The 27,993-nt window shown below is 44.0% G+C and overlaps 2 protein-coding genes across 3 annotated transcripts in view; one reads left to right on the plus strand and one right to left on the minus strand.

Annotated features, from left to right (window-relative positions):
- Nucleotides 1-9,282, minus strand: part of LOC134298627 (uncharacterized) — a 121,400-nt gene extending 112,118 nt beyond the window's left edge. Inside the window, exon 1 of the transcript XR_010005723.1 lies at nt 6,455-9,282. The gene's annotated coding sequence lies outside the window, so the exon portion shown is untranslated. The remainder of the gene's footprint in view (nt 1-6,454) is intronic.
- A 167-nt stretch (nt 9,283-9,449) lies between these two features.
- The window catches only part of ankh (ANKH inorganic pyrophosphate transport regulator), a 165,178-nt gene continuing 146,634 nt past the window's right edge, over nt 9,450-27,993 (plus strand). The window contains exon 1 of one of the 2 annotated variants that reach the window (XR_010005725.1): nt 9,450-9,985. Coding sequence is in view for 1 of the 2 variants with exons in the window: in XM_003219797.4 (XP_003219845.1) it covers nt 9,890-9,985 (96 nt within the window). In the remaining variant the exon portion in view is untranslated. The remainder of the gene's footprint in view (nt 9,986-27,993) is intronic. The other variant, XM_003219797.4, reaches the window with a different exon arrangement.

Raw genomic sequence — 27,993 nt, forward strand, 5'->3', positions numbered from 1 at the left:
GGGGGTACGTCACGCAGTGTGAATTATGTGCAGAGGGAAAAACACCACCGGGGAAGCCCCAGGGGCTATTGCAGAAGGTGGTGGAGCCCATGAGGCCATGGGAATGCGTGGCCATGGATTTTGTAGGCGAACTACCCCCCAGCAGAGGCCACAGATACATTTGGACAATATTGGACCTATTCTCAAAACAGGCACACTTTGTGGCCCTGCCGAAACTCCCCTCAGCTGAAAAACTTGCTGATTTGTATGTGAAGCATGTATATCGCCTACATGGGTGTCCCGACAAAATAATTAGCGACCGGGGAGTCCAATTTACTGCAAAATTTTGGGGAAAATTCTTACAGCTGTTAGGAGCAGAAAGGAACCTGAGCTCGGCTTTTCATCCCGCAACCAACGGGGGAGTCGAACGCACCCAACAAACACTGTGCCAATTCTTGAGGATGTACACCAATTATAGACAGGATGATTGGGCGGACCTTCTACCGTTTGCTGAGATGGCTTTTAACGGGGCCGTACATTCGGCCACAGGTCGTGCCCCATTCGAAATAGTATACGGACAGGAGGTGGCACCTTTCCCCAGGCTACCCGAGTGGAAGGAAGGAGAGGGCCAGACCGACAAGGAATGGCCGGCCAAAATTAAGCAAGGGTGGCAGACCGTGGTGGAGGCATTGCGGGAAACACAAAAGAAGTACAAGCTCTTTGCCGATCGTAGGCGCCGAGAGGGGGACAAATTGGGCGAAGGGGATCTGGTTTGGCTGAGCACAAAAAACCTGAAATTGGGGTTCCCATCTAAAAAATTGGCTCCGCGCTATATAGGGCCGTTCAGGGTAGCAAAAAGAATAAACGAAGTGACCTATGAGCTGAGGCTACCCAAGGACCTAGGAAAGGTACACCCGGTATTCCATTGCAGCCTGTTAAAAAAGTATAAAGGAACTCTGGACAGCGGAGAACAATAGTTGTGTTTAATCTTTTCCTTCCAGGACGAAGGGGAGGAGGACGCCATGTCAGAACCCTGCTACTAGAGCCTGTATGTGGCTCTGAGTTTCAGGGTCACTGACATTGATAAGACACCTGCGGCTCAGGACTCGGAGAAGAAACGGCTGCTGGACTTGGCGGGGAATTTGCGCGGGGTTTTGCTGAGCGGGAAGAGACTTTTCAAATGAGGGGGAGGGTATATAAAGGATGGTTGGCCGGAGCCTCCCATTCTTGGCTTTTTTGATGTTCATGTTTCCTACAGTAAAAGTTTCTGGTGATAACACAGAGAGTCTCGTGTGTTCATTCAGGAGCGGCTGTGGTGAGCTGACATTCATACACTCTGCATTTACAGTGTGCATAAGATTTCACCTTCACTCTGGAAACCTATAATCTCATCTAGGAGCAAGTGTAGCTTAATTCCGACTAGATTTGCGGTGGTTCCCAACCTTTGGGTTTCCAGGTGTTTTGGACTTCAGCTCCCACAGTTCCTAACAGCTGGTAAGCTGGCTGGGATTTCTGGGAGTTGAAGTCCTAAACACCTGGAGGCCCAAAGGTTGGGAACAACTGGAATAGAGGTTATATTACAATGTTTTGTTTACTCGCTCGGGTAAGAGAAATTTGTTTCTATAAAGGTGGAATCATGTGGCCCTCTGTTACTGGATTGCAGCTCCCAGCATTTCTCTCCCCCAGCTATGCTGATTGTTTGAAGTTGCTATCTAGTAAGAGACCTGTATCATGCCCATCTTGGTTTTTCATGCTTAATGCAATCTTCTACCTTGTATATGTTTGGTTTGGGCATGTATTCTAGACCTGATACAGGCTGGACAGGTGGAAAAATGAGCACACATCACCTGTATCTTTAATAGTTATAAACAGAGGGACTTTCAAGCCTCACCTGCTGACATTCTCTCCTCTTCACAACTGTTAAAGGTACAGACTGTTAATGGTGGTCCCTCTGACCAGTCTGACCTGATTCCTAATTCTAATGTAACCCATCTAATCCACCTATGCTGAAAAATATGATCTAGAAAAGATGAAGAAAAAGAATTCAACTGGAATGCATCCTTCAGACTAATCCTGGAACTTTGCTCCTTTCCCTTAGATCAGGCATGGGCAAACTTTGGCCCTCCAGGTGTTTTGGACCTCAACTCCCACAATTAATAATAATAATAATAATAATAATAATAATAATAATAATAACTTTATTTTTATACCCCGCCCCATCTCCCCGAAGGGACTCGGGGCGGCTTACATGGGGCCTAGCCCGATAAAACAATCAAATATCAATGATACAACAATAAAACAATTATACCAATAAAACCTCAATTATCAGTAAAACAATCGATAAAATCGACATGAAGCATACAATATTAAAACAGGAGACTAATTCATAAAACCCAGTACAGAATGTGCCGGAATGGGGAAGGTATTTCACGGTTGAAATGGACAATAAAGTGAAAAATAACATTGGCAACACCTCAAGAATGGGGCTATTATAAAATGGGCAGATAGATCAGTCCAACAACAAATTAAGTGTCAAAGGCCTTTTGGAAGAGACAGGTTTTTAAGCTCCTTCGGAAGGAGAGGAGGGTAGGGGCCTGCCTGATCTCTCTAGGAAGCGAGTTCCAAAGCCGTGGGGCCACGATGGAGAAGGCCCTCTCTCTCGTTCCCACCAACCGTGACTGCGAGGGTGGTGGGAGTGAGAGGAGGGCCTCCCCCGACGAGCAAAGAGAACGTGCGGGTTCAATTCCTAACAGCCTAATGTTTAGGTGGAATCTCTTTTCTTGCTATTTGAAAGCATTGCTCCATGTCCTAGTAGAAAAAAGCTTGCCTTTCCTCAATATGACATCATTTCAAATATTTAAACAGGGCTCTCACATCACCTTTTCACCTTTTCTTCTCTAGGTCAAGCATACCCAGGTCCCTAAGCCGCTCCCCATAAGGCTTAGCTTCCAGACCTTTGATCATTTTAGTCACCTTTTTCTGGACACGTTCTAGCCAGTCAATATCCTTTTTGAAATGTGCATAGAACTGGACACAGGATTCTAGATGATGCCTGAACAGAGCAATACTATCAATTCTCTGGATTGAGACACTATGCTCCCTAATGATGAGATGGAGCCTAGAATTGCATTGGCTTTTTTAGCTGTCACATCACAATAAGGAGCATAGCTTACCAAACTATGTGTCATGATATGTTAGTGTGTCGGTTTCGATCTATAGGTGTGTTGTGTGAATTTAACAAGAATCTTCTGAGTCTGTGTGAAATAAGCAATAAATCATATATTAAAAATATATAATTTCCAATATAGTTTCCAAGTGGCTTAATTGTCCATATTCAAGTAATGAGGAAATGCTTTGGGAAAACAAAGGTGTGAGACTCCAGGAACAAAAGATGATTTTTTTTTTTCAATCAAGTCTTGGGTTTGAAATAAAGAAGTCGGCAAATATAAATATCTTTAAGCTTCTGTTTCTGTGGTCAGCAACCTCTCAGCCCAAGTGGAATACTTGGCTGGAAACATCAGCTGGGGTTATCAGATCAGACATGGAAACTGTTTACTGTTCTACACGTGTCCCAATCATCACCCTGGCCAGGGATAGCCAGGGGATTCACCCAGTCTTTCTTGTCCAGGAAATGTCTCTGTGGGGTGGCTGAAAGACTAAGATCTCTGATATTCGTTTTGTTATATCTTGACATGAATTTCATATACAGTGAAACTTCTACCTTAAGAGCATCTCAACTTAACAGCATTTTGAGTTAAGAGATGTCACTCAGCCTGGGGTTTCATTTTGATATCAGACCAGTTTTTTGAGTTAAGAGCTAGCGCCAGAGCGAGCACTAGCATGAGAGTACTGGGCTTTAGGGCTTCAAGGGAGCTGCCTCTTTGCCTCATGCTCTTGTCTGCTTTCTTTTTAATTGTTCCACGTGAATGTGCATATGCACTATGTGTTATTTCTAAAGTACATTTTCTTATTTAAAAACATGTAGCAAAAAATGGGGGGGGGGGGCAGAATGCATTAATAGAATTTCAATGGGGAAATTCACTTTGAAATAAAAGCATTTTGAGTTAAGAGCTTGGTCATGAACATGGGCCGCTGGAATTGCCATGTTTCATGGTGAACCTGGCGACTATTGTTGGGGGACATGAGAAACCCATTGCCCCATGCCTCACATCACCCAGTTCAAGAGGAAGCTGATCAAATGGGAGAAGTATTGACCACATGGCTTCCCCCTATTGCTTTGTGCGCATTGCACAATATGGGGAACCTCCCATGCTGCCGTTGTAGCAGCATACACCAGCTCTGCTCTAGATGCCTCATGGAGCACCATCAGAACTTTCTATGTGTCGTTTAATGAGAGCCAGTAGGCTCCATGAGTCATCTAGGGCTGCTGTAGATGATCTCTGCGAGATGGCAGAAAGACGAAGACCTCTGGGATTCATCTTGTTATATCTTGGCATGAATTTCATATACAGTGGAAATGCCGGAAAAAGCCCCATCTGATGAGGTCATAAGTCAAGGTATCACTGCATTTTTTATATACAGAGAGATCGAAATAGTATCAATAGGATACAAAGCAGGCCGAAAATTGCAATAAAAAGATAGTTTATTAAAGGGTTGAAACAATATAGCCTTTGCAGGGGAGTTGCTGCTGATGGTGGTCTGTTTTGGATATCCTTCTTCTCCGCAATTGTGGAAATCCAGAAAAGAAAATTGTGTTTTTGAAGGCTTTCATGGCCAGAATCACTGGGTTCCTGTGAGTTTTCTGGCCTGTGTGACCGTGTTCCAGAAGCAGTTTCTCCTGACATTTCACCCACATTTATGGCAGGCATATTCAGAGGTTGTGAGGTCTGTTGGAAACTGGGCAAATAAGGTTTATATATCTGTGGACGGTCCAGGGTGGAAGAAAGAACTCTGGTCTGTTTGAGGCAAGTGTGAATGCTGCAATTGGCCACCTTGATTAGCATTGATTGGCCTTGCAGCTTCAAAGCCTGGCTGCTTCCTGCTTGGGGGGATCCTTTGTTAGGAGGTGTCAGCTGGCCTTGATTTACTGTTTCTTTGGTTTTTTGATGTAATGTATATTATCATTTATTGTATTGCTTTTAATTGTGTTATAGTATGCTGTTTTTATATTTTATTATATTGCATTGCTCTGGGCATGGCCCCATGTTAGCCGCCCCGAGTCCCCGTTGGAGAGATGGTGGCGGGGTATAAATAAAGTTTTATTATTTATTATTATTGATTGTTTCTTGTCTAGAATTCCCGTTTTTTGAGCGCTGCTCTTTATTTAGTGTCCTGATTTTAGAGGTTTTTAATACTGCTAGCCAAATGTTGTTCTTTTTCATGGCTCCCTCCTTTCTGTTGAAATTGTCCACATGCTTGTGGATTTCAATGGCTTCTCTGCAGGGCCGGCCGGAGATATTTTTAAATGTTAAGCGGGGGTGCTAAAAAGCGCCCCCGCCACCGGCCCCGCCTCCCACGCCCTGGTCCCACCCGGCATGCCCTGGCCCCGCCTCCCACGCTGCGTGGGAGGCGGGGCCAGGGCGAATAGTGCTGGGGCGGGGCCAGAGTTGGCCCCGCCCCCGTCCAGTGTGCCTTGGCCGCGACCAGGAAGTAAGGGCAAAATGGCCTATCTGTGCTGTGCGCATGCGCACAGCCAGATAGGCCTTTTTGCCCTTACTTCCTGGTCGCGGCCGCCGATCGCCCGGGCGATCGGCGGCCGCGACCAGGAAGTAAGGACCAAATGGCCTATCTGTGCTGTGCGTATGCGCACAGCACAGATAGGCCATTTGGCCCTTAGTCTACAAACTAAGGGCAAAAAGGCCTATCTGGCTGTGCGCATTCGCACAGCACAGATAGGCCATTTTGCCCTTAGTCTACAAACTAAGGGCAAAATGGGCTATCTGGCAGTGCGCATGTGCACAGCCAGATAGGCCATTTTGCCCTTAGTTTGTCGACTAAGGGCAAAATGGCATATCTGTTTTCAGCGGTTTGGCGCGGGCGCGGGGATTGAAGCCCCGCGCGGCCGCGCCAACACCGGAGGCGTCGGTGGCGCTACGGGCCGCTGTCGACGCCTCGACAGCGCCCCTAGCGGCCAGCGCCCGAGGCGGCCGCGTCAGCGGCCTCGTATAGTCAACCGGCCCTGCTTCTCTGTGTAGTCTGACATGATAGTTGTTAGAGTGGTCCAGCATTTCTGTGTTCTCAAATAATATGCTGTGTCCAGGTTGGTTCATCAAGTGCTCTGCTATGGCTGACTTTTCTGGTTGAGTTAGTCTGCAGTGCCTTTCATGTTCCTTGATTTGCGTTTGGGTGTTTTGCTTTTGGTGGTCCCTATGCTGACTTGTCCACAGCTGTATGGTATATGGTAGATGTCTGCAGAGGTGAGAAGTGGCTCTACAGACTAATGGATACTCCACCATCATTCCAACCACTATCCAAGTAAAAAAAGAAGCATGCATAAAGAATCTGCGAACCTCACCTCCTCCAAGGTGAACTGAACCACCTAAACTGGGCTCTACAAGCCAATGGATTCTCCACCACAGACATCAGAAGAGCTGCAAGGCCAAGAACAATCCATGAGAGCAAAGACAAAGATCCACACAGAGGAAAATGCTCTTACCATACATCAAGAGAACCACTGACCGCATAGGGAAGCCGATGAAAAATCACAACCTACAAATTATCTACAGACCCACAGATAATTTTCACAGATATGTAAACCTCACTTGCCTAGTTTCCAACAGACCTCATAACCTCCGAGGATGCCTGCCATAGATGTGGGTGAAACATCCGGAGAGAATGCTTCTGGAACATGGCCATAACCCAGCAACCCAGACATAAAATTATTTTTATTCTTGTGCCTTTGGAGAAACTATAAATCATTGTGGGTGGAGGGTATTGTGTTGGACAAGTGGGGTTCCCTGCGGTGTTTCTCCCCATGGTCTAGCCTTGGCCTAGGCTTCCAGAGGGAGGGAGGAAAGGCAAGCAGAGAGGCAGCTGGAGATGGAGGGTACTGTGTTGGACAACAGTGGTGTTCCCTGGGGTGCCACTCCCCATGGTCTAGCTTTGGCCTAGGCTTCCAGAGAGAGGGAGGGCAAGCAGAGAGGAAGCCTGCAGCTAGAGGCTGCTGCTGTGCTAAGGTATCAGGGGCAATAGAGGCAGAGGCGGTCCACCGGCGAGGCCATTTAAGTGGCCGCTGGTGGTGCAATCATTCCGGGGGTGCAATGAGGCCCCCGGGAAGATGGTGCCACCCCCGCCTCCTTCTTCGGGCCTTGCGGGCCTTCTTCGGGCCTTGTTTTATTGCTTTGTTACTGTTTTGTTTGTTTTATCGGGCCTGGCCCCATGTAAGCCGCCCCGAGTCCCTTCGGGGAGATGGGGCGGGGTATAAAAATAAAGTTATTATTATTATTATTATTGTGGGCCTTCTTCAGGCCGCCCGGCCCACCGGAAGGGCTGATGCAGGCTCCGCATACGAACTTAAATCTTACACAGAATCGCCAACAAACCCCCAGTTTTCGCCCTGATGCTAGCGAGAGCCAACCATGAAAACTATTTGCTCAACTATCTAAGGCAAACAATTGGCATAATAAAGCATACTGGGTGCAAGTTAACTAGCAAAGAAAGTGGGATGATGGTCACACTGGGAGTCAAGGCTCTTCTGGACTCTTGGACCAGTTCTTAAACACGCTTCTGGAATGAGCTTTGTGTATTCCAAGTAGACTGGAACGTACTTAGTCCTAATCTCTTTTTACACTGGTTTTAAACCACTTCATTGGATTTGTTGCAATAGCAGATTCCCAGATTAGCTTAGTGTTTACACCTTATTTTATTTTTTTGGTTATTTATTATTTAATGTTTATTTTACTTAAGTGATATTTGTCTTTACTGTTCTAATGTAGCACAAATCCTATGTAAAATCATACTACGTATTTTTGACATTAATATTGAAATCTGAAATGTATGTTGGAAGCAAGGCAAGTGGGGTTTATTTGTCTGTGGAATAATGTCCAGGGTGGGAGAAAGAGCCCTTGTCTGTTGGGAGGCAGGTGTGGATGTTGTAATTAATCACCTTGATTAGCATTTAATGGGCCTGTGGCTTCAAGGCCTGGCTTCCTCTTGCCTGGAAGAATCTTTTTTTTGGGAGGTGTTAGCTGTCCCTGATTGCTTTCTGTCTGGATTTCCCCTGAGTGTTGTTCTTTATTTATGCTTTTCCTTAATCCCTCCTTATTATTCAACATTTTCGCTTATCCAACACTTTTATTTTTCAGTAATTGGTTTTTTTTTGGGGGGGGGGCGCCAAAATTTCTGTTCGCCTATACCAGGGGTCCCCAAACTAAGGCCCGGGGCCCACATGCGGCCCATTGAAGCCATTTATCCGGCCCCCGCCTCCTCCCTTGCCCAGTGCACGCCTTCCAGAGCTTTGCTTGTTTATAATGGTATTTTAATTATTATTTAATAATTAATTAATTAATTAATTATCAAGGGGGTGCTTTGCTAGTGCTTTTGGTGCACAAAGGCAGAAGGGGGCTGGACTAAATGGCCCAAGGGGTCTCTTCCAATCCTCTTTATTATTATTATTATTATTATTGACACAAAGACAAAGTATAACACAGCAAACGAGATATATATGCTGGATTTCGTATCACAAATCACAAGTTCCCAAGCATTTAGGGCTGTGTGATGCATTATTATTATCATTATTAACAACATTGAGGCTGGGTGGCCATATGTCAGGGGTGCTTTGCTTGTGCTTTTGGTGCACAAAGGTAGAAGAGGGTTGAACTCAATGGCCTAAGGGGTATCTTCCAACCCTCTTTATTATTTTCATTATGATTATGATTAACATTGAGGCTGTATTTGTTCCCGTTTGGGTTTTTTTTTACTTCAAAATAAGGGATGTGCAGTGTACATAGGAATTTGTTTATAGGTTTTTTTCAACTATAATCCAGCCCTACAATGGTCGGAGGGACCGTGAACTGGCCCCCTGTTTAAAAAGTTTGGGGACCCCTGGCCTATACAGTAGAGTCTCACTTATCCAACATAAACGGGCCGGCAGAATGTTGGATAAGCGAATATGTTGGATAATAAGGAGGCATTAAGGAAAAGCCTATTAAACATCAAATTAGGTTATGATTTTACAAATTAAGCACCCAAACATCATGTTAGACAACAAATTTGACAGAAAAGGTAGTTCAATATGCAGTAATGCTATGTAGTAATTGCTGTATTTACTAATTTAGCACCAAAATATCACGATGTAATGAAAACATTGACTACAAAAATGCGTTGGATAATCCAGAACGTTTGGATAAGTGAGACTCTACTGTACTTGAAAATTACCTTGAACCTGCTGTGAATAGAGAAGCCCCTCTTTTCCCTTCTCTGGCTCGTTCAAGGGAGGCAGGCAGAGCAAGGCAAAGTCAAAGAAGATCCTCCCTCGCATCCCGGGAGGAGGAAGGAAGGAGAGGAGGAGGGGACGGAAAGGCAGGCGAGCGAGCAGGCGGGTCCGCGCCGGTGCCGTGCGGTTTGTTTGCTCTGCTCCCCCGACCTCCTCCCTCCCTCCCTCCTCCGTCGTAGGTGGGGCTTTCATTTTCCAAATTGGAAGGGGAAAAGGATGCCCCCAGCCGCCGGGGATGGTGCCGGGTCCCCTCCTCTTTCTGCCCGCGGGCCTTTTGCGCGTGGGAGGAGGGCGGCCGCGATGGACTTGGGCTCGGGGAGGCCTCCTCGCTAAAGGCAGCCGAGCAGAGCCCCGCCAAAGCCCAGACCTCAGTGCGAGCGCTGCTGCTCCGCCTGACGCCGCGTGATAAATAAAGCAGGGACTCGGCCGCTTCCTCTCCTCTCTGTCTCTGCGGCAGATGTGCCTGGGCTCGCCGCGCAGCAGCAGCACGAACAGCAGCAGCAGCAGGAGGGGACTATGGTGAAATTCCCGGCGCTCACCAACTACTGGCCGCTCATCCGCTTCTTGGTCCCTTTGGGCATCACCAACATCGCCATCGACTTCGGCGAGCAGGTGAGATGGGGCCCTTCCAAACTCAACAAACCAAATCACGGATGGCGAGGAAAAGCAGGACATGCTGTTGATTTGTTGGATGGCAAGTGGCAACAAAGAGCTGGGGAGTGGAATGGCAGAAGCAAGCCGGCTTGTGTTGTTTTCCTTTGAACAGGGCTAGATTGGATATTAGAAGCCGGTTGCCATTGAGGGACCCAAGAGAAGGGAAAGCAGGTAGAGGCAAAACAGATATGCTCAGGGCCCTTCCACACAGCCATATAACCCAGAATATCAAGACAGAACATCCCACAATATCTGCTTTGGATCATCTGAGTCCATACTGCCATATCTCCCAGTTCAAAGCAGAGAATGTGGGATTTTACTCAGCTGTGTGGAAGGGGCCCCAGAGTTACTTACTATACATAGTTCTAGATGCAAGCAGCCATTTGCATCCATTAGGGAGATGGAGGATCTTTGCATAATTCTCCTCTCTTGTACCTTTCCCATTCCAAAGCCTGTTTACAGGTTCAGTGGAAAGGCATTTAAGTACAGTGGCAAAGCTGCTTACATTGTGCAGGAGGGTTATGTAATCGGCAGCTCCATCAAGTCCTCATGGCCGGGATTAGACACCAAGCAGGATCATATATCTGTGTTGGTGTCTCCAGGTGGAGATGGATTTTTTTTACCATCCTTAAATAAAGGTAAAGGTTTCCTCTGACATCAGCTCCATTTCTAAGCTAAGAGCCAGTGTTGTCCGTAGACACCTCCTAGGTCATGTGGCTGGCATGACTCCATGGAGCATCGCTACCTTCCCACTGGAGCGGTACCTATTGATCTACTCACATTGGCATGTTTTCGAACTGCTAGGTTGGCAGAAGCTGGGGCTAATAGCGGATGCTCACTCCGCTCCTTTGATTCGAACTGCTAACTTTTCGGTCAGGAAGTTCAGTAGCTCAGTGGTTTAACCCACTGCGCCATCAGGGGTTCAATTGTTCTTACAGCTGTAATCACTGGGTTGCTGTTAGTTTTCCGGGCTGTATGTCCATGCTCCAGATATATTCTCTCATGTTTTGCCCACATCTATGACAAGCATCCTCAGAGGTTGTGAAGTATATGGAAGCTGCCAGGCTTTGCAATGTTAATCAAGGGGTTTCAGCCATTTAATTATAACAAACTGTAATTAAACCTCCTAAGGCTTTCTTCTTGCAATGGAGGTGACCATGATCCCTCAGACAAGAATCAGCCAGGCCTTGAGTTGCAAGGCCATTAAATGCTAATCAAGCTGAATAATTACAACATTCACACTTGCCTTCAACAGACAAGAGTTCTTTCTCCCACCCTGGACCTTGCACATATATGTGCACCCCATTTGCCTAGTTTTCAACAGACCTCACAACCTCTGAGGATGCCTGCCATAGATGTAGGTGAAACTACAGGAGAGAATGCTCTGGAACATGGCCATATGGCACGGAAAACTCACAGCAACCCAGTGATTCTGGCCACGAAAGCCTTTGACAACAACTTGTAATTGTTACTCCTAAGGCTTTCTTCTTGCTGTTGAGGTGACCATGATGGGCAGTGCACACTCAAAACAATGGGACAACTGTGTTAATTTAATGATGGGAGTAAGGCCCACGATTTCAAGCAAGATTTCCTCCCACCGAAGTATCACAGGCCACTCCTGAGATTGTGTTGTCAAAGGCTTTCATAGCCAGAGTTTTCAGGCTATATGACCATGTTCGAGAAGCATTCTCTCCTGACGTTTCTCCTGCATCTATAGCAGGCATCCTTAGAGGTTGTGAGATTTGTTGGAAAACTAAGCAAAAGAGGTTTATATTTCTGTGGAAAATCCAGGGTGGGAGAAAGAACCCTTCCTTACTTGTTAAGGTAAAAGGTTTTCCCCTGACGTTAAGTCCAGTCTGACTCTGGGGGTTGGTGCTCATCTCCATTTCTAAGCCGAAGAGCCGGCGTTGTCCGTAGAGTCACCTCCAAGGTCATGTGGCCAGCATGACTGCATGGAGCGTAGTTTCCTTCCCACCGTAGCGGTACCTATTGATCTACTCACATTGGCATGTTTTTGAACTGCTAGGTTGGCAGGAGCTGGAGTTAACAGCGGCCGCTCCCGGGGCTTGAACCTGGGACCTTTCGGTCTCCAGCTCAGTGCTTTTACACACTCTGCCACCGGGGCTCCTTCCTTACTTGTTAATGTAGTGTTAATGTAGCAATTGGTCACATTGAATAGCCTTGCAGTGTTAAAAATCTGGCTACCAGTATTTAAAAGTCTACAAACCAGTATTAAGGAATGCTACAAACCAATATTAAGAAACTCTAAAATCAGGACAGTGAATAACACTCAGAAAACAGGAGAATTCCAGACAGAAAACAATCAGTGCCAGCTAACACCTCCTAACAAAGGATTCCCCCAAGCAGTAAGCAGCCAGTCCTTGAAGCTGCAAGGCCATTCAATGCTAATCAAGGTGGCCACTTGCTACATTCAAACTTGCCTCAAACAGATAAGAGATCTTTTTCCCACCTATTTTCACAGATATATAAACCCCCACTTGCCTAGTTTCCGAGAGATCTCACAACCTCTGAGGATGCCTGCCGTAGATGCAGGTGAAATGTCAGTAGAGAATGCTTCTGGAACATGGCCATTTAGCCTTGAAAACTCTCAGCAACTCTTGAGGTTGATAGCCTGGCCCTCCCATTCCTAGCAGCCCTATGCTGTGGTGGGGACTGATAGTTCCAAACTTTCTGAACCCTAACCTCGTATGTCTTTCCTTGCTCCTGTCTGCCTCCTCCTCTAATGTAGTGTCATTAAAAAGCAGGTGCTGAGCTGCCAGTGAGCAGTGGAGGGAAGCTGTCAGTCCTTGGGTGTCAGCTCTCTTGTCCTTGGATGACTGAAAACGCTGTGTCATGGCACTGGAGGAGGAGGGAGGGAAAGTCAGGGTGGCAAAGGGTTCCTGCTTTTAAATGCCTGTGCCTACTCAGAAGAGCAAGGCTTTCTTTGTTATAGTTTCTTCTTAGTCACTGGCTTTTTTTCAGTGTAGTGTTATAGAATACAGCTGTGACTCCTGATATCCTTAACAATAATCTTAACTGTTACTTTTGAGTTGGAACAAATACAATCCTGCAAGTTTAATGGTTGCGCGGGGGTTTTAGCAGTCCCAAACGGCTAAGAATAAAAACATGCTCAGGAGGTATCAGTCAGAAATATTGTAAACAGTCATGCACTGAGAAATAAAAAAAACGATTACATGCAGTCCTAAGCATACTTACTTTGGAGTAAGTAACACTGAAAACAAAGAGGATACTTCAGTGTATATATTGTGCTTGTAAAACTCTTCTTTGTCCAAGGCTTGTTGTCCAAGGCTTTCATGGCTGGAATCATTGGGTTGCTGTGAGTTTTCCGGGCTGTATGGCCATGTTCCAGAAGTGTTCTCTCCTGACGTTTGGCCTTCATCTATGGCAGGCATCCTCAGAGGTGTGAGGTCTGTTGGAAACTAGCCATAGCAGAGCACTTGCTGAACCAACCTTGACACAGCATATTATCTGAGGACACAGAAATGCTGGACCACTCTACACAGAGAAGTCACTGAAATCCAGAAGTGTGTGGATAATTTCAACAGAAAGGAGGAAACCATGAAAATGAACAAAATCTGGCTACCAGTATTAAAAAAACTCTAAAATCAGGACAGTAAATAAAGAGCAACACTCAGAAGATAGGGGTATTCCAAACAAGAAACAATCAGGGCCAGCTAACACCTCCCAACAAAGGATTCTCCCAAGCAGTAAGCAGCCAGACCTTGAAGCTGAAAGGTTATTCAGTGCTAATCAAGGTGGCCAATTGCAAAATTCACACTTGCCTCAAATATTCCACAGATTTGTAAACCCCGCTTGCCTAGTTTCCAACAGACCTCACACCTCTGAGGATGCCTGCCATAGAAGCAGGCAAAATGTCAGGAGAGATTGCTTCTAGAACATGGCAATACAGCCCGGAAAACTTACAGCAACTCTTCTTTCATGTTTTAAGCATGACGCTTTGTAGTTTTTATCTTTTCAAGCCCCTTGATATTTACGTTATTGAACTTTTGATATGTTAGTGCTGGTGAGCTGCAGAAGGCTTCGCTGAATTGGGCAGGGCAACACAACTAACCAGACAAAATGCTTACTTTTTGTGTGCATGTTAAGCATAGCTCCAGGCCCTATATCCCAGGATCTGATTCCAAGTTTTCTGTTTATCCCAGATTACCTGGCATTGCGGACTCTCATAATCCAAGTTTAAAGCAGAAAACCTGGGATCCGATCCTGGGATACAGGGCCTGTCTGGAAGGGCCCTCCATTGAACTGTAGCAGCTTTTGCAGAGTTTATTGCCAAACACAAAATAACATAGATAGTTGCAGTTTGGTCCTACTCAAGTTGGTTCCACAAAATGAGTCATTCTCAACCTGTGGGTCCCCAGATGTTTTGGCCTTTAACTCCCAGAAATCCAACAGCTGGCTGAAATTTCTGAGAGTTGTAGGCCAAAACACCTGGGGACTCACAGGTTGAGAACAACTGATGTAAATGAATGTAGGGTTGCATGTGCAATCTCTTAATACAAATTACAACCATCTTACTTTTAAAAAATGCATGAAAAATGCTGAAGACCAGGCGTGATTATGAAGTGATAAGAGTGTTGAGAATCTTAAGCATTTTCAGTAGTAGAGGAAAAGAATTTGGCATTAGTATCAAAAGGGTTTGTTTTTGTTTCTGTCGGAATACTTTGTTCATATGCCCCAAATATAAGATATGGATGAAATACAGGAATTCAATTTTTACAGTATTTTCAATGGTAAGGGTGTTATCAAATTTTATACCTCCTGAACAACTCTGATTCATTATTTTACGATACTGTTGCAAGTTTTATTCTTATAATTAAAAATTACTAATCTCGTTTTTTAATCCATGACTTCCTTTTGTTATACATGTCTGAGCTGTGATTTTTGTTAGTGTGTGCCAATAAAGCTGTTGTTGTTGTACATTAGTATCAATGTACTCTTGCGTATCATTATGGGGAGATTTTTGGAGATCGTGGACCGAGGCCAAAAGAGCAATCTGTTCAAAATGGGTTGCTGTGAGTTTTCCGGGCTGTATGGCCATGTTCCAGAAACATTCTCTCCTGACATTTCACCCACACCTATGGCAGGCATCCTCAGAGGTTGTGAGATTTGCTGGAAACTTTTTATATATCTGTGGAATGTCCAGGGTGGGAGAAGAACTCTTGCCTGTTTGAGGCAAGTGTGAATGTTGCAATTGTTCACCTTGATTAGCATTGAATAACCTTGCAGCTTCAAATCTTGGCTGCTTCCTGCCTAAGGGAATCCTTTGTTGTTGTGATTAGCTGACCCTGATTGCTTAGAAGCTGAGTGGTGTTCTTTATTTACTGTCCTGATTTTAGAGTTTTTTTAATCCTATAAGGCAGTATTCTGATGTCTTACAGACAGTAAGCAGCCAGACTTTGAAGCTGCAAGGCTATTCAGTGCTAATCAAGGTGATCAATTGCAACATTTACACTTGCCTCAAAAAGACAAGAGTCCTTTCTCCCACCTTGTACCTTACACAGATATATAAACCCCACTTGCCTAGTTTCCAACAGACCTCTCAACTTCTGAAGATGTCTACCATAGATGTGGGTAAAATGTCAGGAGATAATGCTTCTGGAACATGGCCATAGCCCAGAAAACCCACAGCAACCCAGTGATTCCAACCATGAAAGCCTTTGACTACACATTGTTCAAAATTGGTATTAATAGAAGGTTATATGTGTGAATTGTTCAGTTTAAGACTTTCAGCATAAGACCTGTACACTTAGCACATATAAACTTTCTCCCATTTTTTCAGTGTGCAGGATTGATTATTATATACCAGATATACAACAAAGGAGTATAAACTTGAGTGAATGCATGATAGCTGATTACAGGATTAACATATTTTCTAGTCTTGTCTTTTTATGCCACAAATGGAGACTTATTGGCTTCAACCCCTGTTGAACTGCTACTCCTATCCTCACCATTAATAAATAAGGGGGTGGGCATTGATTTTGCCAATATCTGGAGGCTCCCCATGTTCTCCTACTTTACTTTAGGAAGAAAATGCCTTTTTTCGTGTTTGAAGTGACTTGAGAAACTGCAAGTCACTTCTGGTGTGAGAGAATTGACTGATTGCAAGGACGTTGCCCAGGGGACACCTGGATGTTTTGATGTTTTTACCATCCCTGTGGGAAGCTTCTCTCATGTCCTCGTATGGAGCTGGAGCTGATAGAGGGAGCTCATCCGCGCTCTCCCCAAATTGGATTTGAACCAGCAACCTTCAGGTCAGCAACCCAGCCTTCAAGTCATCAGTCCTGCCAGCACAAGGATTCAACCCACTGCGCCACCAGGAGCTCCATAGGGAGAGAATAGATTAATATACTCCTTTGCACAGCAAATGTGTATTTGGAATATGCCTATGATTACCCAATCATTAAGTGTTTGTTTCTTTAACTTGTTAATCACTGAACAGTTGTCAGATCTTAGTGGAACAATGGGTTACATTCTATTATATGTATGCCAAGAAAATAAGAGAAATATGTGTCATCTGTCCCAGTTTGATCTCCCCTCCCTATGCTAATCTTCAAGCCCAGCTGAGGTCTGTCTTGAGTTTTCCTTTCCTTCTCATCTGAATGGAGCTCCCGGTGGCACAATGGGTTAAACCCTTGTGCTGGCAAGACTGATGACTTGAAGATAGGGTTGCTGACCTGAAGGTTGCCGGTTCGAATCCAACCTGGGGAGACTGCGGATGAGCTTCCTCTATCAGCTCCAGCTCCATGCGGGGACATGGTTGGGTTGCTGACCTGAAGGTTGCTAGTACTAATTCGGGGAGAGAGTGGATGAGCTCCCTCTGTCAGCTCCAGCTCCCCATGCGGGGACATGAGAGAAGCCTTCCACAAGGATGGTAAAACATCAAACATCAAGGCGTCCCCTGGGCAACGTCTGTACAGATGGCCAGTTCTCTCACACCAGAAGCGACTTGTAGTTTTCTCAAGTCACTCCTGACATGGAAAAAATAATGGTGCTAGGAACAAATGAGGCATGCTCTTCAGCAGTTTAGAACTCTACTCAACTGAACAGTGGAAAAGGAAAAGTCTAATAAACTGGGAGGAATCTTGTCTGCCCCAAAGACGGTGTTTGGAATTAGACCCAAAATAAGAGGATGATGAAAACAAAAACCATTGATCTATGTATATTTACTCACTGTGGATTGTATGCTTGGAGGTGTGTGGTTTTTTCCTCAGTTGGCATTAGTCTTTAGACATCAACTACTCCTGAATAAACAGGACTAGCTTCATTGTGATGTCATGGCTTTCTTGTGATGTCATGGCCATGTTGCTATAATAAACTCTTTCATGTATATTCACTTTAAAATTGCTCTCTTCATTTGGGTCTTGCCAGTTTGGGGGTCGTTACAGACAGGCTCTGTACCTAGGGCCGGCCCTACAAACCAATAACTGAAAAATAAAAGGTAGCGAGTAAAGGTGAATAGAATATATATATATATGAGAGAGGCACATATGGTCCCTGCATATGTGTTTGTATGTGTGTGTGTGTGTGTGTCTGTGTGTGTATATCTTATATATACATACACATACACACAATGTGGAGAATATGTGGCAAAGTAGATAGATAGGTAGGGAGCCACGGCAGAGGAACCTTATCAGGAGCAAGGCCTAATAATAATAATAATAATAATAATAATAATAATAATAATAATAATAATTGAACGTGAAGTTTTTCTATTGTTTTTCTATTGTACTAGCTGTGCCTGGCCACGCGTTGCTGTGGCAAAGTATGGTGGTATGGAAAAAAAAAAGTATTGAGGAATTGGTGGTAGTTAAGGTAAAGGGTAAAGGTTTTCCCCTGACATTAAGTCCAGTCATGTCTGACTCTGGGGGTTGGTGCTTATTTCCATTTCTAAGCCGAAGAGCTGGCGTTGTCCGTAGACTCCTCCAAGATCATGTGGCATGACTGCATGGAGCACCGTTACCTTCCCGCCGAAGCAGTACCTATTGATCTACTCACATTTGCATGTTTTTGAACTTCTGGGTTGGCAGAAGCTGGGGCTAACAGTGGGGGCTCACTCCACTCCCCCAATTCGAACCTGTGACCTTTCGGTCCACAAGTTCAGTAGCTCAGCGCTTTAACACGCTGCGCCATCAGGGGATATTATTTCCTAAAGCTTGTGAATATACAATATTTCTGATTGTTCTCCTTTTTGTCTGTTGGAGATAAGTATGAATGGTGTAATTAGCCAAAATGATTAGCATGTAATGGCCTTGCAGCTTTAAAGCCTGGCTGATTCCTCCCTGAGGGAATTTTTTGTTGGGAGGTGTTAGCTGGTCCTGATTGTTTCCTGCCTGGAATTCCCTTGTTTTCAGAGTGTTGTTCTTTGCAATATTTTATGTGCTTCTACTGTCTGTGTAGATGAAGAAGTACCCATATACAGTGCTTGAGTGCACATATTCCAAAAAAAAAGAAAAAAAAAAGAAAAAAAAAAAGAAAGAAAGAAAGAAAAAGGCTGTGGCCCTCAGAAAACAGAGGATTTGTCAGACTTTGGTGATGGGAATACTTGGTTGGGAGGTGTTAGCTGGCTCTGACTGTTTCCTATCTGGAATTCCCCTGTTTTCAGAGTGTTCTTTATTTAGTGTTCTGATTTTAGAGATTGTATTGTTCCGTTATATTATACCACAGTAATTTTTATATATTCTGATTTTAGTATTTTTGAATACTTGGAGCCAGATTGTGTTCATTTTCACGGGTCACAGCAACACAATAATAATAATAATAATAATAATAATAATAATAATAATAATAGTAATGATAGTAATGATAGTAATAATAATGACTTTGATCATACACACTGCTTCTCTCCCTTCTCAGCTTCCTTTCTGGAAGAATCTGTTGCAGCATGAGCACTCGAAAACCAGACAAGGGCCAATATAATACACTATATCTTTATTAAAGCAATTATAAATCCAAAGGAAGTTAGGTATAGAGTCTGAGTAAGGAATAGTTCTTTTTAGAAAGTCAATGGTGGTTCCAAATGGGTAAAAGGAAAGGTCCGATATTATAATCCACAATGAGAACTTGATAGAGAAATCAAAGTGTCCATGAGTTGAAACAGAGAAACAAGGCTGGCAGAAACATAGTTCAATCCACTGGAAATACTCATAGCAATCAAGGCAGCAAGGTTGTCAAGGCTGAGGCAAACTTGAAACAGGAACAAGGAATAACAACTGAAGTAAAGTCAAGGTCTACTCGAGAGCGGCATGGCACAGCCTGACTGGAACTGGGAAACTTGGCTTGGAAACAAACAGGAGCTGGAGAGGGAGAAAACCTCTCTCCAAGAAAGCAATGTTGACACCAGGGCGGAGGACCAGGAGGGAGGCAGAAGCCTGGTGGCGGCGAGAAACACAAGGCTGAGCCCGCTGCTGCTGCTGCTGCTTCTGCTGCTGGTGATGACGTGGGCGTCGGGGGCGGAAAAGAGACAGAGGCGCCCTGGGGACACAGTTAAAGGGGCAAGGCGCAAAGAGGGTGGGGGAGCCAGGGAGGGAGGAAGGCGGGCACTGCGCCCTTCCAGGTTTTGCCGGCTCATGGTGCCTTCCGCAGTTGCATAGTTTGCGTATAGCTTGAGCTGCCCCTGCCTGTGCCTCAGGATCTGATCCCAGGTTTTCTGCTTTAATCTGGATTATATGAGTCCCCACTGCCAGATCATCTGAGATAAGCACAAAACCTGGGATCAGATCCTAGGATATAGGGCCTGTCTGAAAGGGCCCTGAGATGGATCTCAAGAAGGCCCACTGGAATGAATTCAACAGTGGCTGAAATGTTAGTATTTGGAGCACAACTGACCATGGAGTAATTTAAGGTCTCAAAAAATACTGATAATTTTGCTATCGTGCAAGGCCACTAACATTTTTAGGCAAGGAAAACAATCCTTCAGGGAATTATGAGTTTCTCATCATTTTATTCTTTGAAATAGAGAAATGGAACTTTTTGCTAATTTCCAACTAGGTCACTCGATTGCATTTCCTTTGGCACTCTTGTATTTGCTCAACTGCAAGGTTACGTTTTGTTGCTGTCTTTTGATAAGGTTGTTGGGGGGGGGGGGGCGCTTAGAAAGGAAGCACACAACAAAAATTAGGCCATGAATAGAAAAGGAGATCACTGTGTGCACTCCTAACTAAGCTGAGGCACGGTGAGCATTAGAAACGGGCCCAATTCAGGATGAGCTGATTTTTTCCTCATGTTTTTCTGGGTTAGTTTCCATTGTCTTTTTTCTCAAAACCATACTGGTACACCCATGGTGGACATTTGGTTGCACTGTCCAGAAGTTTGCATTGCAGCCCTTTTCTCCGTAAACCTAATCCATTTGTTGCTGTCTTTTAGCCATCACTATATTCTTTTGGACTCCTGCCCAGCATGACTAGTCTGGGCCAACATTTGATATGGATAAATTGACACTGTATCACAGTTATAGGAACATACCCTATGTTACTGAGTATGGGTGTGCATAGACACATGGCTGGCTTATATGGCCATTTAAAAGAAAAAGCAACATTGTTTTAAAGTGTTGGTATGTCAAAAGCTGTTATCTATGTTGGGTAAATAGGTAAAGGTAAAGGTTATTAAGTCTGGTTATTAAGTCTGGTTGTGTCCAACTCTGGAGGTTGGTGCTCATCTCCATATCTAAGCTGAAGAGCTGGTGTTGTCCGTAGACACCTCCAAGGTCATGTGGCCGGCATGACAGCATGGAGCACCATTACTTTCCCGCCAGAGTGGTTCCTATTGATTTACGCACATTCACATGTTTTCAAACTGCTTGGTTGGCAGAAGGTGGGGCTAACAGCGGGAGCTCACCCACTCCCTGGATTCAAACTGCAACCTTTTGGTCAGCAAGTTCAGCAGCTCAATGGTTTAACCTGCTGCGCCACTTAATCAAAAGCAGTTTTCCTTCTTATAGTGGAGCTAGGCAACATAAAGAGGCGCCTAGAAGCATTCGTTTGGCAAATATTTGGGTTGGGGAAAATATGTTTTTTGGATCACCAATGCCCCCCAGAGCCATTTCTGTGGTTCCTGGAGTTCGATATTTGGGGGGAGAGCAATTCTTTTGGCTTCCAAATGTTCTCTAGGAGATCTTCATTGTGTTTCTGATGCTCAGGCTACCAGAAATTATACTTTTAAATTACCCTATATGCTTCTGTATGAGTCTAGAAATTCAGTTAAAAAAACCCCTCCAAAATGACATGGGTCTATTTATTTACAGTATTGATATCCCGCCCTACTCACCCTGAAGGGGACTTAGAGCGGCCTTACAATAGGCAGCAATTTGATGCCACATAAAACAGACATATAATAATAATAATAATAATAATAATAATAATAAATAGTCATACACGTTAAAAACTTTAAATTTTTTTAAAAAATAAACATTAAAACAAGTTTTTAAAAACCGCATAATCCGAATAGTCAGGAGCCGCTCCAATCAAATTTCACATATTCCATCTTTGCTTATCGCACTGTATTACTGTCCAAAAGCTTGGTTACTGAGTCATATTTTTAGTTTCTTTCTGAAGGCCAGGAAGGAGGGAATTGACCTAATTTTGCTGGGGAGGGAGTTCCATAGTTGAAGGGCTACCACTGAGAAGGCCCTCTCCCTCGTCCCCACCAACTGCACCTACGAAGGAGGTGGGACCGAGAGCGGGTCCTTCCCAGAAGATCTTAACCTCAGAGATGGTTCATAGAGGGATATATGTTTGGACAGATAAGCTGGGCCAGAATGTGAGTACTGTACTATAATTCCTGTTTAAAAAAAGAAATAATCTCATTCTATAAATACAGTGGCAAAAGGCAAAAGCTTAATCTGTCTCAGGAGAACCTAAAAGAAGCATCAACTGCCTCTGTGTTACGTTGTATTCCTGCTTCTAGCTTTTGAATGCCCGAGGGGGGAAATGATGGAAGTAGCTTGCCTCATGAGGTGGCATTGTTGATCCCCCGTCTCTGTATAACGATCCTCAACTTATCCACTAGTATTATCAAAACCCATAATTTTGGTCCCAAAACCTGCTCGCAACTTGTATATGAGGGCAACCTGTACATGAGTATATTCAGTGCTTGTTGTAAGAAAACACTTCCTAGACCTTGCCCCAGCAAAAAAGAAAAGTGAATGGGAAAGAGCATGGCAGGGAAGGAGGAGAGTATGGGCCCTTCCACACAGCAGAAAATCCCACAATATCTGCTTTGAATTGGGTTATCTGAGTACACACTCAGATATGTGTGGTTTTCTGCCTTGATATTCTGGAATATAGGGCTGCATGGAATGGCCCTGCATTATCATGGGGGAGGACATGTAGTTGTAGGAAATGAGGCAGGGAAAGGATGCCTTTTCTACTGTAGCATCCAAGATTTGGGGAAATCCGTTCTGGAAGAGACTTTCTCTTTCTTTTTTTGAAAAATGTTTATTAGGTGTGCTTAGTGTTAGATGGTCTACAAATGACCAATGGGATCTGGATCCTATAGTGGAAGACTAATGCAGGTGCTGTCTTTTTGCTCATTGTGATAATAGATGTTCCACTATGTCTTAAAGAAGGGGGTCCCCAAACTAAAACCTGCGGGCCGGATGTGGCCCTCCAAGGCCATTTACCCAGCCCCTGTTCTAAATTTTAAACTTAGGGTCACCCTAAGTCTGAAACAACTTGAAGGCTCCTAATTAACTTGACTATCTCATCAGCCAAAAGCAGGCCCACACTTCCCATTGAAATACTGGTAAATTGATGTCAGTTGAAATTGTTCATTTTAAATATGGTATTGTTCTTTCAAATTTTTTGCACTATAAATAAGATTATGTGCCGTGTGTATAGGAATTCATTCATGTTTTTTTTTTCAAACTATAATCTCGCCCCCCAGCAGCCTGGGGGACCATGAACCAACCAGTCATCAGTTTTAAAAGTTTGGGGACCCTTGTCTTAAAGGAACGAAACTGAAATTAAAACTCATTGTGGATATATGTGTATTTGGATGCCATGGGAAAATCTTCATCTAAAGAGTGGAACGACATGGATCCAATCACACTACACAGTTGTAGCACTTCTCCCCATGTTCTTTAGAAGGTAATTGGGGGCAAACAACTGATCTTTTTTACACGGGGTGCAACCCTCTGATGACTCCTGAAGGCCTTTGTGGCTGTATGACTCATTGCAGCTGTCCTCCTCTATGTAGCTGGATCATTGATATACTGCAATGGTTCCCAACCTGTGGGCTGTGGCCATGAGATCTAAAATAAGGTCCACAAGACATGTGGGGGAAATCAGCTCTAGATTATTAACTATGGTTTTCTGTGGGTGAGCAGATGTCGACTACTGGATGGCATATGTTCTGTATCAGAAATTAGAGCGGATGTGATCTATCCAACGCAATTTCCTGAATCAGCACCCTAGATAACTAAACTGAATCTAAAGTTGACCAAAATTGATTTGTAACCCTTTTGGTACTAATGTTGGAGAGTGGTCCCTAGTCAAAGTTGTCCCTGGTCAAGTGGTTAATGGTCAAAAAAAAGTTGGGAATCACTAATATAATGCAACAGCGCTCTCCATCTAATTTGTCTTCTGTGTTTTAATCATTCTTCACCCTGCATGCCCATGTTGATGTTAGAATGATTCAGAATATGAAGAGTTGTCACTTCTCAAGTCCTTTGGGCTTGTAATTTAATGCCACTTTTAGTTAGCCTGATTCAGATCATGGTGCTAGATAGAGCACTGCCTTTTGCTCCATAGGTCAAATGTACAAATTAGGACTGTTTTGTACTTTTTGTGGTGGTACCTTTTGGGAACCAGTAGAGCTTTTATACCTAGTAGTCATGGCAAATACTATACTAAAAGTAAAAATTCCCTAGTTTTGTTGGTACAGTAGTCTCACTTATCCAAGCTTTTGGATTATCCAAGACATTTTTGTAGTCAATGTTTTCAAATATATCGTAATATTTTGGTGCTAAATTTGTAAATACAGTAATTACAACATAACATTACTGCGTATTGAACAACTTTTTCTGTCAAATTTGTTGTATAACATGATGCTTTGGTGCTTAATTTGTAAAATCATAACCTAATTTGATGTTTAATAGGCTTTTCCTTAATCCCTCCCTATTATACAAGATATTCGCTTATCCAAGCTTCTGCCAGCCCGTTTATGTTGGATAAGTGAGACTCTACTGTAATTGTTAAAATTTTGGGCTGGGAGTTGAAAGACTACTGGAAACAGCTTAATACTATGTTTCAGGCTGAGGATTGGATTGGCGAATATGTGGAGCTGTTCAGATAATTGAAAGACTAGGTCCGGGGACTTGCAAGAGAAAGCTGCCAGGTGAGATATCGATTCATGTTTGCATACTTGGTTCCTCTTTGCAAATTTCCCCTCCAGATTGCTTTAACCTCAGCAGGAGTCCATATGGTATAGTGCTTTGAATAGACTAGGGCACAGGGATCACAGGGTTCAAATGCTGACTGAGCCATTGAAAGCCACTGGATCACCTTGGAGAAGTCACATTCTCTAAGGGCCCTTCCACACAGCCATATAACCCAGAACATCAAGGCAGAAAATCCCAAAATATCTGCTTCGAACTGGGTTATCTAGAATTATAGAATCATAGAATAGTAGAGTTGGAAGAGACCACATGGGCCATCTAGTCCAACCCCCTGCTAAGAAGCAGGAAATCGCATTCAAAGCACCCCCGACAGATGGCCATCCAGCCTCTGCTTAAAAGCCTCCAAGGAAGGAGCCTCCACCCGGGGAGAGAGTTCCACTGTCGAACAGCTCTCACAGTGAGGAAGTTCTTCCTGATGTTCAGGTGGAATCTCCTTTCCTGTAGTTTGAAGCCATTGTTCCGTGTCCTAGTCTGCAGGGCAGCAGAAAACAAGCTTGCTCCCTCTTCCCTATGACTTCCCTTCACATATTTGTACATGGCTATCATGTCTCCTCTCAGCCTTCTCTTCTGCAGGCTAAACATGCCCAGCTCTTTAAGCCGCTCCTCATAGGGCTTGTTCTCCAGACCCTTAATCATTTTAGTCGCCCTCCTCTGGACGCTTTCCAGCTTGTCAACATCTCCCTTCAACTGTGGTGCCCAAAATTGGACACAGTATTCCAGGTGTGGTCTGACCAAGGCAGAATAGAGGGGGAGCATAACTTCCCTGGATCTAGACGCTATTCCTCTATTGATGCAGGCCAGAATCCCATTGGCTTTTTTAGCAGCCGCATCACATTGTTGGCTCATGTTTAACTTGTTGTCCACGAGGACTCCAAGGTCTTTTTCGCATACACTGCTGTCAAGCCAGGCGTCCCCCATTCTGTATCTTTGATTTCCATTTTTTCTGCCGAAGTGAAGTATCTTGCATTTGTCCCTGTTGAACTTCATTTTGTTAGTTTTGGCCCATCTCTCTAGTCTGTCAAGATCGTTTTGAATTCTGCTCCTGTCTTCTGGAGTGTTAGCTATCCCTCCCAGTTTTGTGTCGTCTGCAAACTTGATGATCGTGCCTTCTAACCCTTCGTCTAAGTCGTTAATAAAGATGTTGAACAGAACCGGGCCCAGGACGGAGCCCTGCGGCACTCCACTTGTCACTTCTTTCCATGAGTCCACACTGCCATATATTCCAGTTCAAAGCAGATAATGTGGGATTTTCTGCCTTGATATTCTGGGTTATATGGCTGCGTGGAAGGGCCCTAGGTTATCTGAGTCCACACTGCCATATATTCCAGTTCAAAGGGTTTTTTTCGTGTCAGAAGCAATTTGAGAAACTGCAGATAATGTGGGACTTTATTCAGCAATGTGGAAGGGGCCTAAGTCAGAAAACAAGAAAAGCAATGGCAATATCCCTTTGAACATACGTTGCCAATGAAACCCTGTGATAAGTCTGCCTTAGGCTTGCCATCAGTCATCAATGACTTGAAGGTACACAACAAGCTGACTTGTGGCTTTGGTGCTTGCTCAAAGTAGGGATGGGAGAAACCTCAAACCCTCTATTTAGGAGATACTTACAAGGAAAAATTAACAGCTGGGGAAGTCTATGAATATGAAAATTTCTCATTTCTCATGTTTCCCAAGATCCTGCCACCATACTCACCCTGTTCAAGTTCTTTGTCAGACATTGAGGCCTTCCCCAAGTGTGAAATTTGTATTTCAGTATGCATTCGTAATATGAATGTTCAATTTAATATATGCACTTTTATGCATTTCCTCCATGGTTTAAAATTTGTGTCGATGTTTCAAGTATAGAGGAAGGAACATTTAATTCTTGTCTTTTCATCCCAGCAATGAGAATTGAATGATATGTTGGCATCTTGTTGCTACAGACTTAAATTTGCTTAAATGTGTGATGAAACATAATTTTCCACGCTCCAGCCCTGTATCTTCTTGTCTTTCAAGTTCTCCCACTTTGTCAACCTTCCAACAGAAATGCTAGGCTAGAAATCCCCCTCTCCCAAAATCCCTGGCATGCAATTCTGTCCTCAAGGTATATGAGATGAAGAGGAGATGCTGTGAATAAAACAATTGTTTTGCCAACAGTTGCTAGTATAGAATTCTGTTTCAAATACAAGAGAACACTGTTAATATCGGTCATTTCCAGTAGTCCACAGAACTTTGTGACTGAAGGATATACATATTATGTGAGGGAGTACTAACGTTTTAACCATTGTCTAGACATCTTGTTTCATAAAGTGGCTTGCAGAACTAATGCTCTTACTTGCTGTGCAATGAGCCATACACAGGCTGTTATGGCAGGAATTGTGCCAGTTTTGCTATCACATCAAAGGATTTGTGCAGGACCAGAGTATCTGTAGGAGGAAGAATATCTTAGTTGTCCCATCTGCTGTCCTGCTCAAGCCTTAATGTCATATGTTCCTGAACCATGTGACATCTTGTAGGTCTGCATATTTTTGGCTAATTTTATTCTGGAAGAAAGAGTGTCTATGACTAATTTAGCAGTTACTAATTTTAGCAATGATCTTCCTCCTACAAGAAACCTTTTTTCAAACTTTGAGGTGTTGGAATATTATTTGAAGATCAGGACTTACTCAGAAAATTTCACATGTATTTTTTTCCCTGAGGGAAATAACATTTTCTTTGCAAGATAGTTGTTTTCCATGGAGAAAATGCTGCTGTAATGTTTGTGTGTACAAAAAGGCATTCTCTGTGTAGGGAAATCATAGAATCATAGAGTTGGAAGAGACATCACGGGCCGTGCAGTCCAACCCCCTGCCAAGAAGCAAGAAAATCACATTCAAAGTACCCCCGACAGATGGCCATCCAGCCTCTGTTTAAAAGCCCCCAAAGAAGGAGCCTCCACCATACTCTGAGGCAGAGAGTCCCACTGCTTAACAGCTTTCACAGTGAGAAAGTTCTTCCTAATGTTCAGGTGGAATCTCCTTTCCTGTAGTTTGAAGCCATTGTTCTGCGTCCTAGTCTCCAGGGCAGCAGAAAACAAGCTTCTTTCCTCCTCCCTATGACTTCCCCTCACATGGCTATCATGTCTCTTCTCAGCCTTCTCTTCTCCAGGCTAAACATGCCCAACTCTTTCAGCCGCTCCTCATATGGCTTGTTTCCCAGACCCTTGATCATTTTAGTTGCCCTCCTCTCGACACCTTCCAGCTTGTCAGCATCTCCTTTCAATTGCAGTGCCCAGAATTGGACATAGTACTTTAGGTGTGGTCTGACTAAGGCAGAATAGAGGGGTAGTATGACTTCCCTGGATCTAGACATTATGCTCTTATTTATGCAGGCCAAAATCCTATTTACTGTAGAGTGTTCTGCTGTTTTCTTTGGAGTCTTCACTGCTTCAGATAAGAAATTTGCACAAAGTAAATCTGCAACTGTAGGTCTTCTTATCAGTGCAAGATTTTCCTTGTCAAGGTTGCCTTCATTTTCCATTTTCAAGTGTTTCAAGTTGAATCCTGCTATATGG

This window comes from Anolis carolinensis, chromosome 4 (genome assembly GCF_035594765.1).
Source record: "Anolis carolinensis isolate JA03-04 chromosome 4, rAnoCar3.1.pri, whole genome shotgun sequence".
Lineage (NCBI taxonomy): Eukaryota > Metazoa > Chordata > Lepidosauria > Squamata > Dactyloidae > Anolis > Anolis carolinensis.